The sequence below is a fragment of the Chanodichthys erythropterus genome, chromosome 20 (assembly GCF_024489055.1).
Source record: "Chanodichthys erythropterus isolate Z2021 chromosome 20, ASM2448905v1, whole genome shotgun sequence".
Taxonomy (NCBI): domain Eukaryota; kingdom Metazoa; phylum Chordata; class Actinopteri; order Cypriniformes; family Xenocyprididae; genus Chanodichthys; species Chanodichthys erythropterus.
The window spans coordinates 23,702,827-23,715,685 of record NC_090240.1 but is presented as its reverse complement, the minus strand read 5'-3'; the positions used below and the strand labels follow the sequence as shown (position 1 = coordinate 23,715,685).

Genomic DNA, 12,859 nt, shown 5'->3' with positions numbered 1-12,859 from the left:
TTTTAAGTACGTTTTTTTGTGGTACATTTATTACAGAATATGTGACGCATATCTTCCTATACCTAGATGGATTCTGGTGCCCCTAGTGGTCAAAAGGAGGATGAACAACTATTATGAAAAACAATTTATTTTGATTGACAATTTTAGATGCTTTATTTAGTGTGAAAAAAAAAATTCAAAATTAGATATTTAAAAGTGGATGTTAGCAATTTTTGAATTCTGTGTAATTATAACAGCTTATGATGACTCAATGAGAGAATGCAAAGAAAAGATTTACATAATGTTGCACAGAAAAAAATTTATTGTCGGCAATACAAAAGTCAAAAATATGACAACACAGACCTTATCAGGGCAAATTTGAACCAAAAGGCGATAATCTGCCCTTCGAACACTGCTGTGTTTATAAAAAATCACGGCCATTTTTAATATTTGTGCTACAGTAAGAACTTATAATATAAACATGATAATGTTTAAATAATATAAGATGAAGTACAGAAGTGGAGCATCTGGTCTGCATCAACAGATCATACAATGATGGACATTTTCAAGTTCAAAGATGTATCATACAAAGATGGACATTTTCAAGTTCAACCAAATATACACACAAATGCCAGCACAAGTAATTGTCTGCATAAATACAGCAGAGAGAAGGACAGTAACTGAACAAGATAAATCTCTTTGGTTCATTCGGTGGTATTAATTCTGCTCCTCACGTATAATAAAACCCTATCAAGTACACTTGAAGCAGAGATAAGGCCACTTTAAGACGAATACAGGAAGTGTCAAGGTATGTAGTTGTAATTCACATAAAACTGTAAAACGGGTATTTTAATGCCATGTTAACGCCCTTCAGCGACAGTAGAGAAGTGTGCAGTCTAAACAAGGCCTTGTGTAAAGTAATAAGACTGTTTGGAGAAACAAAGAGTCACATTTGCATTTATGGAAAAACTATGCATAGCATGTTGGATAAAACAAAGTGTATTCCATTTGTGCCATTTCACTGGAATCTGGAATACATTAGCAACACTAGTTTTCCTTTAAAGTGATGATTATGAATGCTAAAGATTAAAAAAGTGAGGTTGAATTCAGGTAGAACTTGCATAGAGATTGGCCTGAAAGTTTGTGCTTTATGAGCTGTATAACAAAATACAGTTGCGGATTACTGATGACTTGATTAGACCTTGCAAAGTGTTTAATCTCCCAAAGGATGTCATTATAAACGTAAAAAAAAAATTCTAATAACAAAAAAATATAAAAGTAAAAAAGGAATATAAAATCTGTAAATTGTTATTGCAAAAGGCAAGCTCATTGACTGAGACAAAGCTGACCTCTGACCACAATATTTATCATCACTAACTGTTTAAAGTCCCTCAAACCATATAGCAGAACTGCATATACTTTGAGCTGAGCAGAATTATGAGCTTTCGTGTTTGTTTTCAGGTCAGAAGGCGGAGTCTAATGTCATGAGCCGCTTGTGTGTGTGATTGGCAGTCAGTGCTACACAACATGGAGGTTTGTCCTGGTCTGGTGGTGTAGGGATTATGGACCCCTGAGTTGTTCGAGTCTGCTGTAGACATCATCAGCCTGACTTAACTCTTCAAATACTGGGATGAGGTGAAGCAGCTCAGTGTCCTCTGAATCATCAAACCAGGAGAGTACAGGAACCTGTTAAAGGCACACAGGTTATTCTATGCCACTAGATTACTAGGTTGAAATAATATAATTATTTTGTGATTATTTAAATCTATTGGGTTTATGTATTTTAAAAGCAGGAAGATCATTATATTAGTGTATTTAGTAAATTAAATGTACATAGTTCAGATGGTGGTACAAGAATATTTCGTTACATATACAGTGGGGTCCAAAAGTCTAAGACTGCATTGAAAATCTGAGAAATAAAATTCAAAATTCAAAATAAAATTTTGATAAATGGCATTCTGAAAATTTCTAATATAATTTCAAAGCTTTTGAACATTTGTTAACATACATGTTTGATAATGTATATAAGCTATATATTGTAATTAAAAAAAAAAATATATATATATATATATATATATATATTAGAATAGAATATATATTTGTTTATATATATTAGATATATACACTATTGTTCAAAAGTTTGAATCAGTCATTTTTTTTTGGTTTTGGAAAAGTATGTTTACAAATGCTCCATTTATTTGATCGGTCAAAAACAGTAATACTAAACTTGTATTACAATTTAAAATTAATTTCTGTTTTATATATATATATATATATATATATATATATATATATATATATATATATATATATATATATATAATTTATATATATATAATTTATATATATATAAAAATTGCTACTCCAGAAATTTTTTTTTCTGTGTTGTAAATATAATTAATTCTGAAGTAATATTCTCATCAGTGTTCAATCAGCTTTGACATATTTAAATCTGCATATCTGTGATATTTACCCTTTAAGGCATTTTCCCCCTTATCTTATTAAATGTATGCTTCATCTATCATTTTAAAGCTGCAGTCTGTAAGTTTTGCCTCTTTGGCGCCATCTCTGTTTGAAACTTGCAATTGCAGTTGTTTGCGGAATTGTCCTTTTTACGTAGGTTGTGGATCGGCACAACTCCTTAGTTATGAATCTAATGTTTGCTGTCAGTCACCACATCGGTGAGGATACTACACTTCAGAATCTACGTCTTGGAAGTATGACCAAAATAAGAATTTTCACTGGAAAATATCATCTGAACAAGTAACATGTCTGCCACTTTTGTTCTGACCAACTGAGAAAAAAAGCATTACAAAAAATCTTGCTACCAATGTGATTAAATCTAGTGATTTTGACACTTAGCTCGGATCACGTCAAACTATGCAAATTATTATTATTGTTATACTTTGTTCTCTTGTTAATGTTAACAACATCAACATTTTGAGACTGTTAACATAGATTTCATTTCTTTAGCCACTCTGCAGTCCGAAGTCTTGTGCTTTTGTCTACGGCTGAATCTCCAGTTGTCATTTGGACCTTTCTGGATTACAATCCGCCATCAAAATGATTTTTAATTATTTCAGCTGCTGTGAGAAAGAATGATACTTTTAAACATGAAACTAAACCACCAGTAGGTGGCGGCAAATTACCATCTTAATAAGTGAATCAATGAGTTCCCAGTGAATCATTCTTTCACACGTTTTGTTCAAATGGCTAATTCATTCAAGAATGAGGCAGTTGTTTAAAGGGTTAGTTCACCCAAAAATGAAAATTCTTTCATTTATTACTCACCCTCATGCCGTTCCACACCCGTAAGACCTTCATTAATCTTCGGAACACAAATAAAGGTATCTTAGTTGAAATCCAATGGCTCCGTGAGGCCTCCATAGGGAGCAATAACATTTCCTCTCTCAAGATCCCTAAAGGTACTAAAAACATATTTAAATCAGTTCATGTGAGTACAGTGGTTCAATATTAATATTATAAAGCGACAAGAATATTTTTGGTGCGCAAAAAATAACAAAATAATGACTTATTTAGTGATGGCCGATTTCAAAACAATGCTTCAGGAAGCATCGGAGCATAAACGAATCAGTGTGTCGAATCATGATTCAGATCGCGTGTCAAACTGCCAACGGCTGAAATCACGTGACTTTGGCACTCCGAACAGCTGATTCGATACACTGATTCATATGTGCTCCGAAGCTTCCTGAAGCATTGTTTTGAAATGAGGCCATCACTAAATAAGTTATTTTGGTATGTTTGGCGCTCCAAAAATATTCTCATTGCTTTATAATATTAATATTGAACCACTGTACTCACATGAACTGATTTAAATATGTTTTTAGTACCTTTATGGATCTTGAGAGAGGAAATGTCATTGTTTCCTATGGAGGCCTCACTGAGCCATCAGATTTAAACTAAAATATCTTAATTTGTGTTCTGAAGATTAACAAAGGTGTTACGGGTGTGGAACGGCATGAGGGCGAGTAATAAATATTTGGGTGAAATAACCCTTTAATACTAGGCTTGTTAGAGATGCATCGGTGCTGCATAGACCGATTGGCGTATGATATCAAAGTACCAGGAGAGCGATTGGAGAGCATACAACTCCTTATGCTTTTGAAACACTCTTAAAGTACTTTGTCATACGCCGATCGGTCTGGGCAGTGCCGATTCATTTTGAACAAGCCTAATGGGTCATTGAATCTTTGACTCAACCGATTTGTTCAAAACGCTAAGTCATTCAGTAAAGTGTTGCTGTGAGATGCTATGGTTCTGCTCTTACCGTCAGTACATTATATATTAGTGTCCTCTATCAATTGCCACTTACACTAAATGGAATAAAATCAAATCATTCTCGCGTATTGGTGATGCCCTAGTTATTTATTTTTCTGTTAATTTTAAAGTTTTAATCGGCGGTCTAAAATTTAAAATTCTCTTTCACTTGCCCCTTCAAAATAATCCACTTGTCCTGGACAAGCATTAATGTTGAGCCCTTATACTATATATATATATATATATATATATATATATATATCTATGCACACACACACATACATACATACATACATACATACATGTATGTCAGACTTTTGGACTCCACTGAATATTATGTCAAATCCAGTGAAATATACACAAGTGTTAAATAGCAAGAAGAGAATCTACAGGTAGGGATTATCAAAAAGCTAAACAGCAGCAGGACAGTGAAACCCACAGCATTCTCAGGGTGGAAGATGTAGGAGGCAGGGGAGTTGTCCAGGATCAGGGTTTTATGGAGCTCACGACCGAGGCGACTCAGATCTTTAACATAGCAGCCTTGATAAAACACACAAGATTCACGGAACAGCCGCGCCCGGAACACGCCACACTGATCCAGCAGGTCGGTCACCGGGTCTGCATACTACCAAAGCCATGAGTGGGGAGAAGGAGGGATGAGTTAAGGAAAACTCAGAAGAAAATAAATCTGACACTACAAGGACATAACTCTATAACATTAACTAACCAGCATCTAGTAAGCAATTTCTACAATTTTCCTAAAGAAACAAGACATGTGATGCATGTTTTGATACCTTAGCAAGGCTGGCAGTGAACAGAACACATTCAAACAGTTCTCCCATCCTCTGGAGGAACTCATCCACGTATGGCCTCTTCAACACATACACCTAAAACACAGATGAGTATGTTGTATACGAGACTAATGTATTTTAATGCATCATTTACATTTAGAGTAGAGACTTCAGGGTCTATTTTTTTTAAATTCTGTAAATAAAAAAAATCACAAAATGTTGTGTAGTGCGCTTCTAGTGCTGTTGCTCGTAGCATCCTCCTGAAACAAGTAATCAAGAATAGGCCGTACTAGTGGGAACTAACCTATCCTGGATTACTTGAACCAGGCAGAGGCCAAATGCAGATTTTCCCTAAAAAAAAGTGGGCGACAACAACAAAGGTTTAGGGAATATTTTAATGCGACACATTTTAAGTTGCACTACTTTCTATCATGGTTTTGGGAGTAAAACAAAAGAATCAATGGGCAAATATCGCCTCTTGTGGTTGTACACAATATGACGCCACAATCCACCAAGTGTTGCTCTCACATCAGTCCAGCAGATGGTGCTCATCCTTCACTTTTGAATATAGAACAACATCTCCACTGTTTCCTCAAGCACATGTCCTGCACACTTCAAGTCACTGCACACTGGCAGGGGATTACTGGTGTTTCTCACATACACAAACATTTATCAGATCTCACCTGGTGTGTGGTCCCCTCAATCTCCACAGGCACAATGAAATCTGCATTGCTTATTGGCTACAAAAACACAATGTGGATATGGTTAAAAACATTGGTGGGGTGAGAAACTGTTATTAACCCTGTTGCAAATGTTATAGTTATCGAACGGATAACATTTCATATATGCATCTATTCTTAAATGTTGAGTTATACAGTATTTCCTTATAATGTCAAATTTACAATATCAATCAGTGTTACTGTGTGTACCTTAAATGAGCTATGCACCAGTGTTTCATCCAGATCTATGACCACACAGATCTTCCCCTGGTCCTGAGAGGTCACTGCTGGCAGCAGACACTCTCCTGGTGTCTACAGGTGAGACCAGAACACATGATTATTATTTTTTTATTATTATATTCTAGTGCAAAATAAATAAATGGGACTGCTTGTTATACATAAACTTAAATTATAGCACATATTTTATAATTTTACACATCCAGATTATAATTCTTCAGTTTTTATATTTAATATTCTGTATTAATCTACCCAAATATATGATGAAATTTTATTTTTATTGAATATTAATTTGCATTGCTTAAAGGGATAGTTCACCCAAAAATGAAAATTGTCATCATTTACTCACCCTCAAGTTGCTCTAAACCTGTATAAATGTCTTTGTTCTGTTGAACACAGGAAGATATTTTGAAGAAAGTTTGTAACCAGGTCGCGTTGGGCACCATTGGGAGTCCATTGGACACTATGGGAGTCAAGGGTCCCCCAGAACAGTTCAGTTTCCCACATTCTTCAAAATATCTTCCATTGTGTTCAACAGAACAAAGAAATTTATACAGGTTTGGAACGGACATGAGGGTTAGTAAATGATGACAGTATTTTCATTTTTGGGTGAACTATCCCTTTAATTTAAATGTAAAAAATATATTTTTTTAAAAATATTATTTATTAATAAAACAGACATCTACAATTTACCAATGTACATTGTTAATTTACTTTTTTTTTTGTGAAATGACATCAGTTGTACACATTACTAACATTCGCAACACATTACACATCTGCTTAATCTTTAAAATCTTTGTTTTATGTTTCAAGGATACAAACTAACGAAAAGTTTTGATTAATGGTTCCTGTAATACTTTGGCAATGGTCCCATTGTCCTCAGGTGCTAGCAAGGCATCATGGGTAGGTGATGTTGGCAGTTGGGCATCTTGAGCTCGAAGGCAACAGATGAGCTTTTTGAAGATATTCCGACTTCCAGGTTTCTGAGGTGAGTTTTTATTCACCTGATCTGTATGAAAACAATACATTTTCAATTTTAAATGCATAATTTGCATATATTAGTCCCGCTGATAATTGTATGGCATAAACATATCATAAAAAGGCTCATGTTGCGCGGTTTATAAACAATCCCACTTGAATCCCATTAAGCGCTGTCAAACCCCACCCAGAGTGCATTAGTAAATGTTAATAAATATTTTCAATTAACCACTTTGGTCTCCAATAGATGACAAACAAAACTTAAATTCACATTCGCCAATCAGCTAGATACATTTGCATCGAATGCGCCACTGAGGCTTGACGGATCTATTAAATAATTCAGAGCACTGGAATGAAATGTATGTTTTCGTCAGTAAATGCGGCGCCTATCAACATCAAAATGACCAAATGCTCAGCCGCCCCTCTCCAGAGATGGCACACGTTGCACAGAAACAGAAAATCTGTTTTAAATGAGAGTGCTGGCCACGGCTGGTATATGTTATATAATCTCAGAGGGCGGGAAAGCCCACACATTTCAGCTGTACCTTCAGAGCAAAACATACACACACACACACACTGCTGCTGCCATTTCATCACAGAAGAGTCTGGCAGAAACAAGCCCTCGAAGTGCATACGCCACAGACATAACTCCGATCCATAGAAATAAGAGCTATGTTTTTGTAACACGACATCTGTAGTGAGCTTTGTTGTGCATTACTCAGGGGCTCCTTGCATATTTAGGGGGCTTCTGCATAGTTTTGCTTGCAAATATCTGCATGTAAGAGGAACGTGATTTTGTTCAGACATGCCTGTTGAAATTCCCAAGGAAGCAAAAAATGAAAAAATGTGCATAAAAGCTCTTGCAACATGAAAGTACGCCATGCAGTGATTAGAATCTGTTTTTTATTCCTATGGTGATGTAACTTCAGTACTAGTAATCTGGTTTTTTTTTTTTTTTTCCTCAGCTGAAGGAATTGACCATAATATGAGCAGGGGCTGATCCCAGGCTCCTCTTCTCCCTCTTGTTCCCTATGGGGACTTATGTAGCCATAGGAATCATCTTATGTAACATACGAGCAGCATGTACAGCAGAGGGAGGATGAGAGAAAATGGCCTCCTTCGTCATCATTTACTCTGTGCTGTATTTGCCCATCTGTACACTCTCTGATAACGCCCTGCTTAACAAAAGGACTCAGGAAATGGAGTACAAGGAAAATGTATCCTTGAATTCAAACATATGTCACATATGGATAAAGCAATATTGTCAAGCTTTGTAAGCGGAGTGTTTTGTTAAGGACGTCAAAAGGTTTTGTTAGAAGCTTTTAAGTGGTCAGTGTTTTTAGCTATTACACTTCTGTTCAGATCTAATCAAATGAGAGTGTTTTTTTTTCCCTCAAAATCAATTTCCCAAAAAGCAGATGAACAAAAGAAAAATGCTAAAAATCTAGCAGCTACTAATTTCATCCTTGGTGAATTGTCATTTATTTTCCTAGATCTCTAAAGTAAATTAAATGGCAAGCATGGATTTGAGTTTCAAGGGATTGTGTGTAACTGGAGTCCAAGGAATCTGTTAAGAAAACAATAACAAATTCTTGATATTTGTAATTAGACCAGCTAACGTAGACTTTTTTGTGTTGCATGTATCGAACACTGGCATAACAGCAGCAACGTTTTCCTAGAAAAAAGGTCTTAGATTTGGCCATAAAGTATTACCAATACATATGGAAGCCATTTTTTTTCAGCCAGATTGCTGCCTGAGCAATGGCCTAAACTAATTGCATTTCTAATGCAAACATTTTAAATGTTTCCAATTTCTTAAAAAAAAAAAAAAAAAAAAAAGCTCAAAATAAGAATTCACTAAGCTCTTAGAGCACACAATATAGTGACTTAATAATGACAGACCGCAATTACAATCAGGTTTTATAAAATATTTGGTCATTTTGAGATTATCTATGTTTGGATAGAGCAAATTTTCTGTTCATCTCATTTGTTATCATTACATTATATATTGGCCATCTGTCACACTGATCTCTATCAGCCTCAGTATTGGTTGTTGAAAAACATCCATATTGGCTGACCATTATATTTCAACTAAGCATTGTTTTTCATTGCCTATATTCATGGGTTGCATTTTCACTCCATTATGAAGTACATCAACTAAACCATAGCTGGATACTGATGGATGCTCAGCTAATGACATAATAGCCTACTACATTACAAATTTCTAAACCCGAGTCCTTGCTTGATTTGAATACTATTAATGCAATATATTCAACAAAGTCATTTAATCTAATTCCACAAGTCACTATAGCAAAGATATATATATATATATATATATATATATATATACACATATATAGATATAAATATATATATATACATATATATATATAGATAGATATATATACAGGACCTTACATAAACATAACATTCTTTGCATTTGGTATCTGTTTGAGGGGTCAATGATGTGACACTCATGTTTTTGTACAGATCTAATCTGTTACTTGAAAGAAGAAATGCAGTTCATACAGAAATGGCTTAAATACATGGCTTCTATGATATTTTCATGTTTTCAATTTCTGAATTAAAATGAATTTTGATATTTTATTGTGGAGGTTAAGGTAAAAAATGTCTAGGTAATGTAACTAGAGATTGTAAGAAAAAAAGGAAAATAGTTTAATTAAATTAAAACTTAATTAATTAAAATGATTAAATTCTTAAAAAAAAAAAAAAAAAAAAAAAAAGTACTCGTATTGCATTATTATTTATCCAAAATAATATTAGTACTATTTTGAAAAACTTCTGACAGACAAATTAAAGTCAGTGTGGCATAACAACAAGCGGGAAGCCATTTTGTTGTCATGTCATAAAACAGACCCCCCCCTTTAGACACTGATGGCTGTGAATTGCAAACATTTAGTTTGTTAAAAACATACTTTAGACCATTTTTAAGCACCTTTTTGATGTTTAAGACTCAAAAATATATTCTGTTTTTACCATGAAAAATATCTTTGAAAATGTTTTTGATGTTATTGAATATAAGTACACTTGCAAGGTGAAAAGAAAAAAATTGTTGCTTTTTACTTGGTTACACCACTTGACAGTTTCAGAGTTATTAAAATATAATATTTGCACAAACCCTAACCCTTACATTTGCACCAATGCATCTGTTCACATCCTGAGCACCATAATTCCTGAAAGCCTCTGCAGTTATGGCCACAAATAAATAAATAACTAAATAAAAATAAAGTCTGGACACTAGATACTTGATGCCAGCCAAGTACAAAATAAGTTCAAAGGGTCTTCAATGAATTTCTGCAGACTTGTATTTTCATGGCTGCTCGTAATTCAGTAATATCGTGGACATCTGTAGTAACAGCCAAACTGACTTCAGTTAAATATGGTCATACTGGAACGACCGATGTTTATATCGTATTTGCGTCATATCTAAAATAAGCACACAGTTCTGCTTATATTGACGAGACACAAGATAAACACTGGCCAAAACACCGCGAGGAGATAGACTGGCCCGACAGGTAGTGAGTAAGAGGTTACAAAATGGTTACTTTCCGCATAATGGTTATTTTCTGCACAACACTGTAGCCTTTACTCGTCGTTAAACATCTAGATAAGGCCTTCATTAACCGTTAAGGTTTAAACGCGTGTAATGGACGCGTCGCGCGGCAGATGGAGGGCGTGTGCTGAGGGGTGTGTTGTGCATTCCAGCGCGGCACCTTGCGCTCTCCATTAGGCCGATGTTTTTCACATTTCAACTCGATGTTTTGTACAGTTTTACTTCAGTAAGAGTGTGAGATACGCGAGTGTGGGTAAGTCGGTTAAACAAAAAACGTTTTTGAAACATAATCTGCATAACGTTAAAACAACATGTCACTCAAATTATCCATTAACCAAGCGATGAAACGACGTCCACAGAAGAGGAAACAACAGTGTCTTACGTGAAACACGCATTAAAATTGGTAACACATTTTAAAAATGACCAAACATCAGAATTATATCTATTGTGTAAAGAAACTGTCAATAAATTAATAATAATACACAAATAGAAAATCATAGTTTAATAACATACAAAGGTACCCAAATATATATATAAAAAAACACCTGAAAAAATATTAGAGAGAAAAACATCGTCTAAAATCCTTTTAAAAACTGATCATATTACGTAAACATTCAGCAATGCCTGTCTGCAACAGCATGTAAATAATAAAAATTAAGTTACACTGAGATTTATGCAAAAACACAGCGGACACGCACACGATATATATATATATATATATATATATATATATATATATATATATATATATATATATATATATATATATCCTGAATTGTGATATTGAGCTTATTTACATTTCGCTGTTCAGAGCGGAATTCGTTAAGTTCCAACGGTTGGAACTTGACGAATTCCGCTCGCGACCGTGACATGTCAATCAGCTCAATATGACAAATAACTGTCACAGCGCGAGCATCGAACATGTTCGAATCGCACATCGAACAGTGTGACGCGATAACGGCCAATATGTGAAAGAGTTGACAGCGCTGAAACATCACCATTTAGCATGTGACACTGCGTTGCCTACCTGTTTTCGAAGGCAACCGAGAATCCTCTCTCTGCACTTGAGTGATGATAGAACTTTCCATCTAACAAACGCACAACCCTCAACGTCCAACCAACCTTTTCCAGCGACAAACAGTCGGTCCGCATTTAGTGGCATTAAAAGCTAGCGATGCTTGAAATGAATAATTTCCGTTCGATCAAAAATATCTCAAACCTACGGCGACAAATTATTGTGATATTTATTTATTCCCGCCTTCTATTCTCTTCCACATGGGAGGGGCATGACACTTTGTTTTGTTTTATCTTATGTGCTATTTTCTAGGCTTCGCGTCTCGGTTTACTTTATCGCTCGTATATTTATCCATAGCCCCCACTAGTCTAGGTAAAGCCCTCACTTTTTCTCCAACAACATGGAGAATCCAGGCGAAAGAAGAAAAACAACCGAGGACATGGGGCAAGGACGGTTTCAAGTTCCCCTTACTACAGATAAACAACCCCGTAACTGGGGTAGATCCAAAACAGCAGTTGCAAAAAAGACACGACCAATTCGCTCAGACGTATAATTTAGGAAGGTAAGACGCGAAAATAGTCGATAATTGACAATTTTTATGTTTTTCCGTGTATTGTTTTGCTTTGGACGGACTCGGAGGGGCGCCTTGAAACAGCTGGTCGTTTCGGATTGGATCACCAGGAAGTGGGAGTAGCTGAAGCATTCTTCTGTTCTGCACACTCCACACCGAAAACATTCCAGTGCTGGTTTTGTCGCAAATCAGTATTCAGAAGCTGTAGTCGTATTAAATCTAAATTACAGTGTCGGAATGCTAATTTAATAATGAGGAAATTGCAAGGGAATCGAGTGATGCGATCGAATTAGTAATATCTGAAAAAAAATCCCATGTTTTCAAAATGCATCACACCAAATCCACCTAGTCATTTTCCTACTGATTCTCCTCCTCCTCCTCAGTGTAGTTGTGATGATAATGATGATGAAGAGGATTAATTAAGGCTATATATTGATCAATTCATATCTGTTAGTTCACAAATTGAGTAACCTGAAGATTTTGTGCTAAAATAGGCAATTTAATAATAATAATAATAAAAACAGTCTAACATTAAAAGACAATGTGTATTAAAAGACAAAGTGGCATTTTAGTGTATGATAAATAAACTAGAGCACAATCAAATTATTAATTAAATGATATCAAAGTTGTTTTGAATAATACATTACAAATAAACTGAGCACTGAATGCTGTATTTTAATTACGCAGATTAATGCAAGTGTAATGTTGACCTGCCCA

The 12,859-nt window shown here is 35.0% G+C and overlaps 1 protein-coding gene across 1 annotated transcript; it reads right to left on the bottom strand.

The window, feature by feature from the left end:
• Positions 1-197: 197 nt before the first annotated feature.
• On the bottom strand, positions 198-12,108 carry ctdsp2 (CTD (carboxy-terminal domain, RNA polymerase II, polypeptide A) small phosphatase 2). Its single transcript, XM_067370713.1, has 7 exons — positions 11,584-12,108; positions 6,862-7,013; positions 5,978-6,079; positions 5,732-5,788; positions 5,052-5,144; positions 4,697-4,882; positions 198-1,665 (listed from the first exon to the last, which is right to left on the bottom strand). Exons 1-7 carry the CDS (start codon positions 11,642-11,644, stop codon positions 1,540-1,542), a joined length of 777 nt encoding a protein of 258 aa, XP_067226814.1. The 5' UTR covers positions 11,645-12,108; the 3' UTR covers positions 198-1,539.
• Positions 12,109-12,859: the final 751 nt, after the last annotated feature.

What these genes read in the sequence shown, in the direction of transcription:
- ctdsp2 (XM_067370713.1), bottom strand. Translation starts at nt 11,644, where the DNA reads ATGGAAAGTTCTATCATCACTCAAGTGCAGAGAGAGGATTCTCGGTTG. An exon ending in TTGAGGGGACCACACACCAG is followed by an intron (nt 5,145 to 5,731) that starts GTGAGATCTGAT and finishes TCTGTGTTTTAG; the next exon opens with GTGTATGTGTTGAAGAGGCC. An exon ending in TCACTGCCAGCCTTGCTAAG is followed by an intron (nt 4,883 to 5,051) that starts GTATCAAAACAT and finishes TGGCTTTGGTAG; the next exon opens with TATGCAGACCCGGTGACCGA.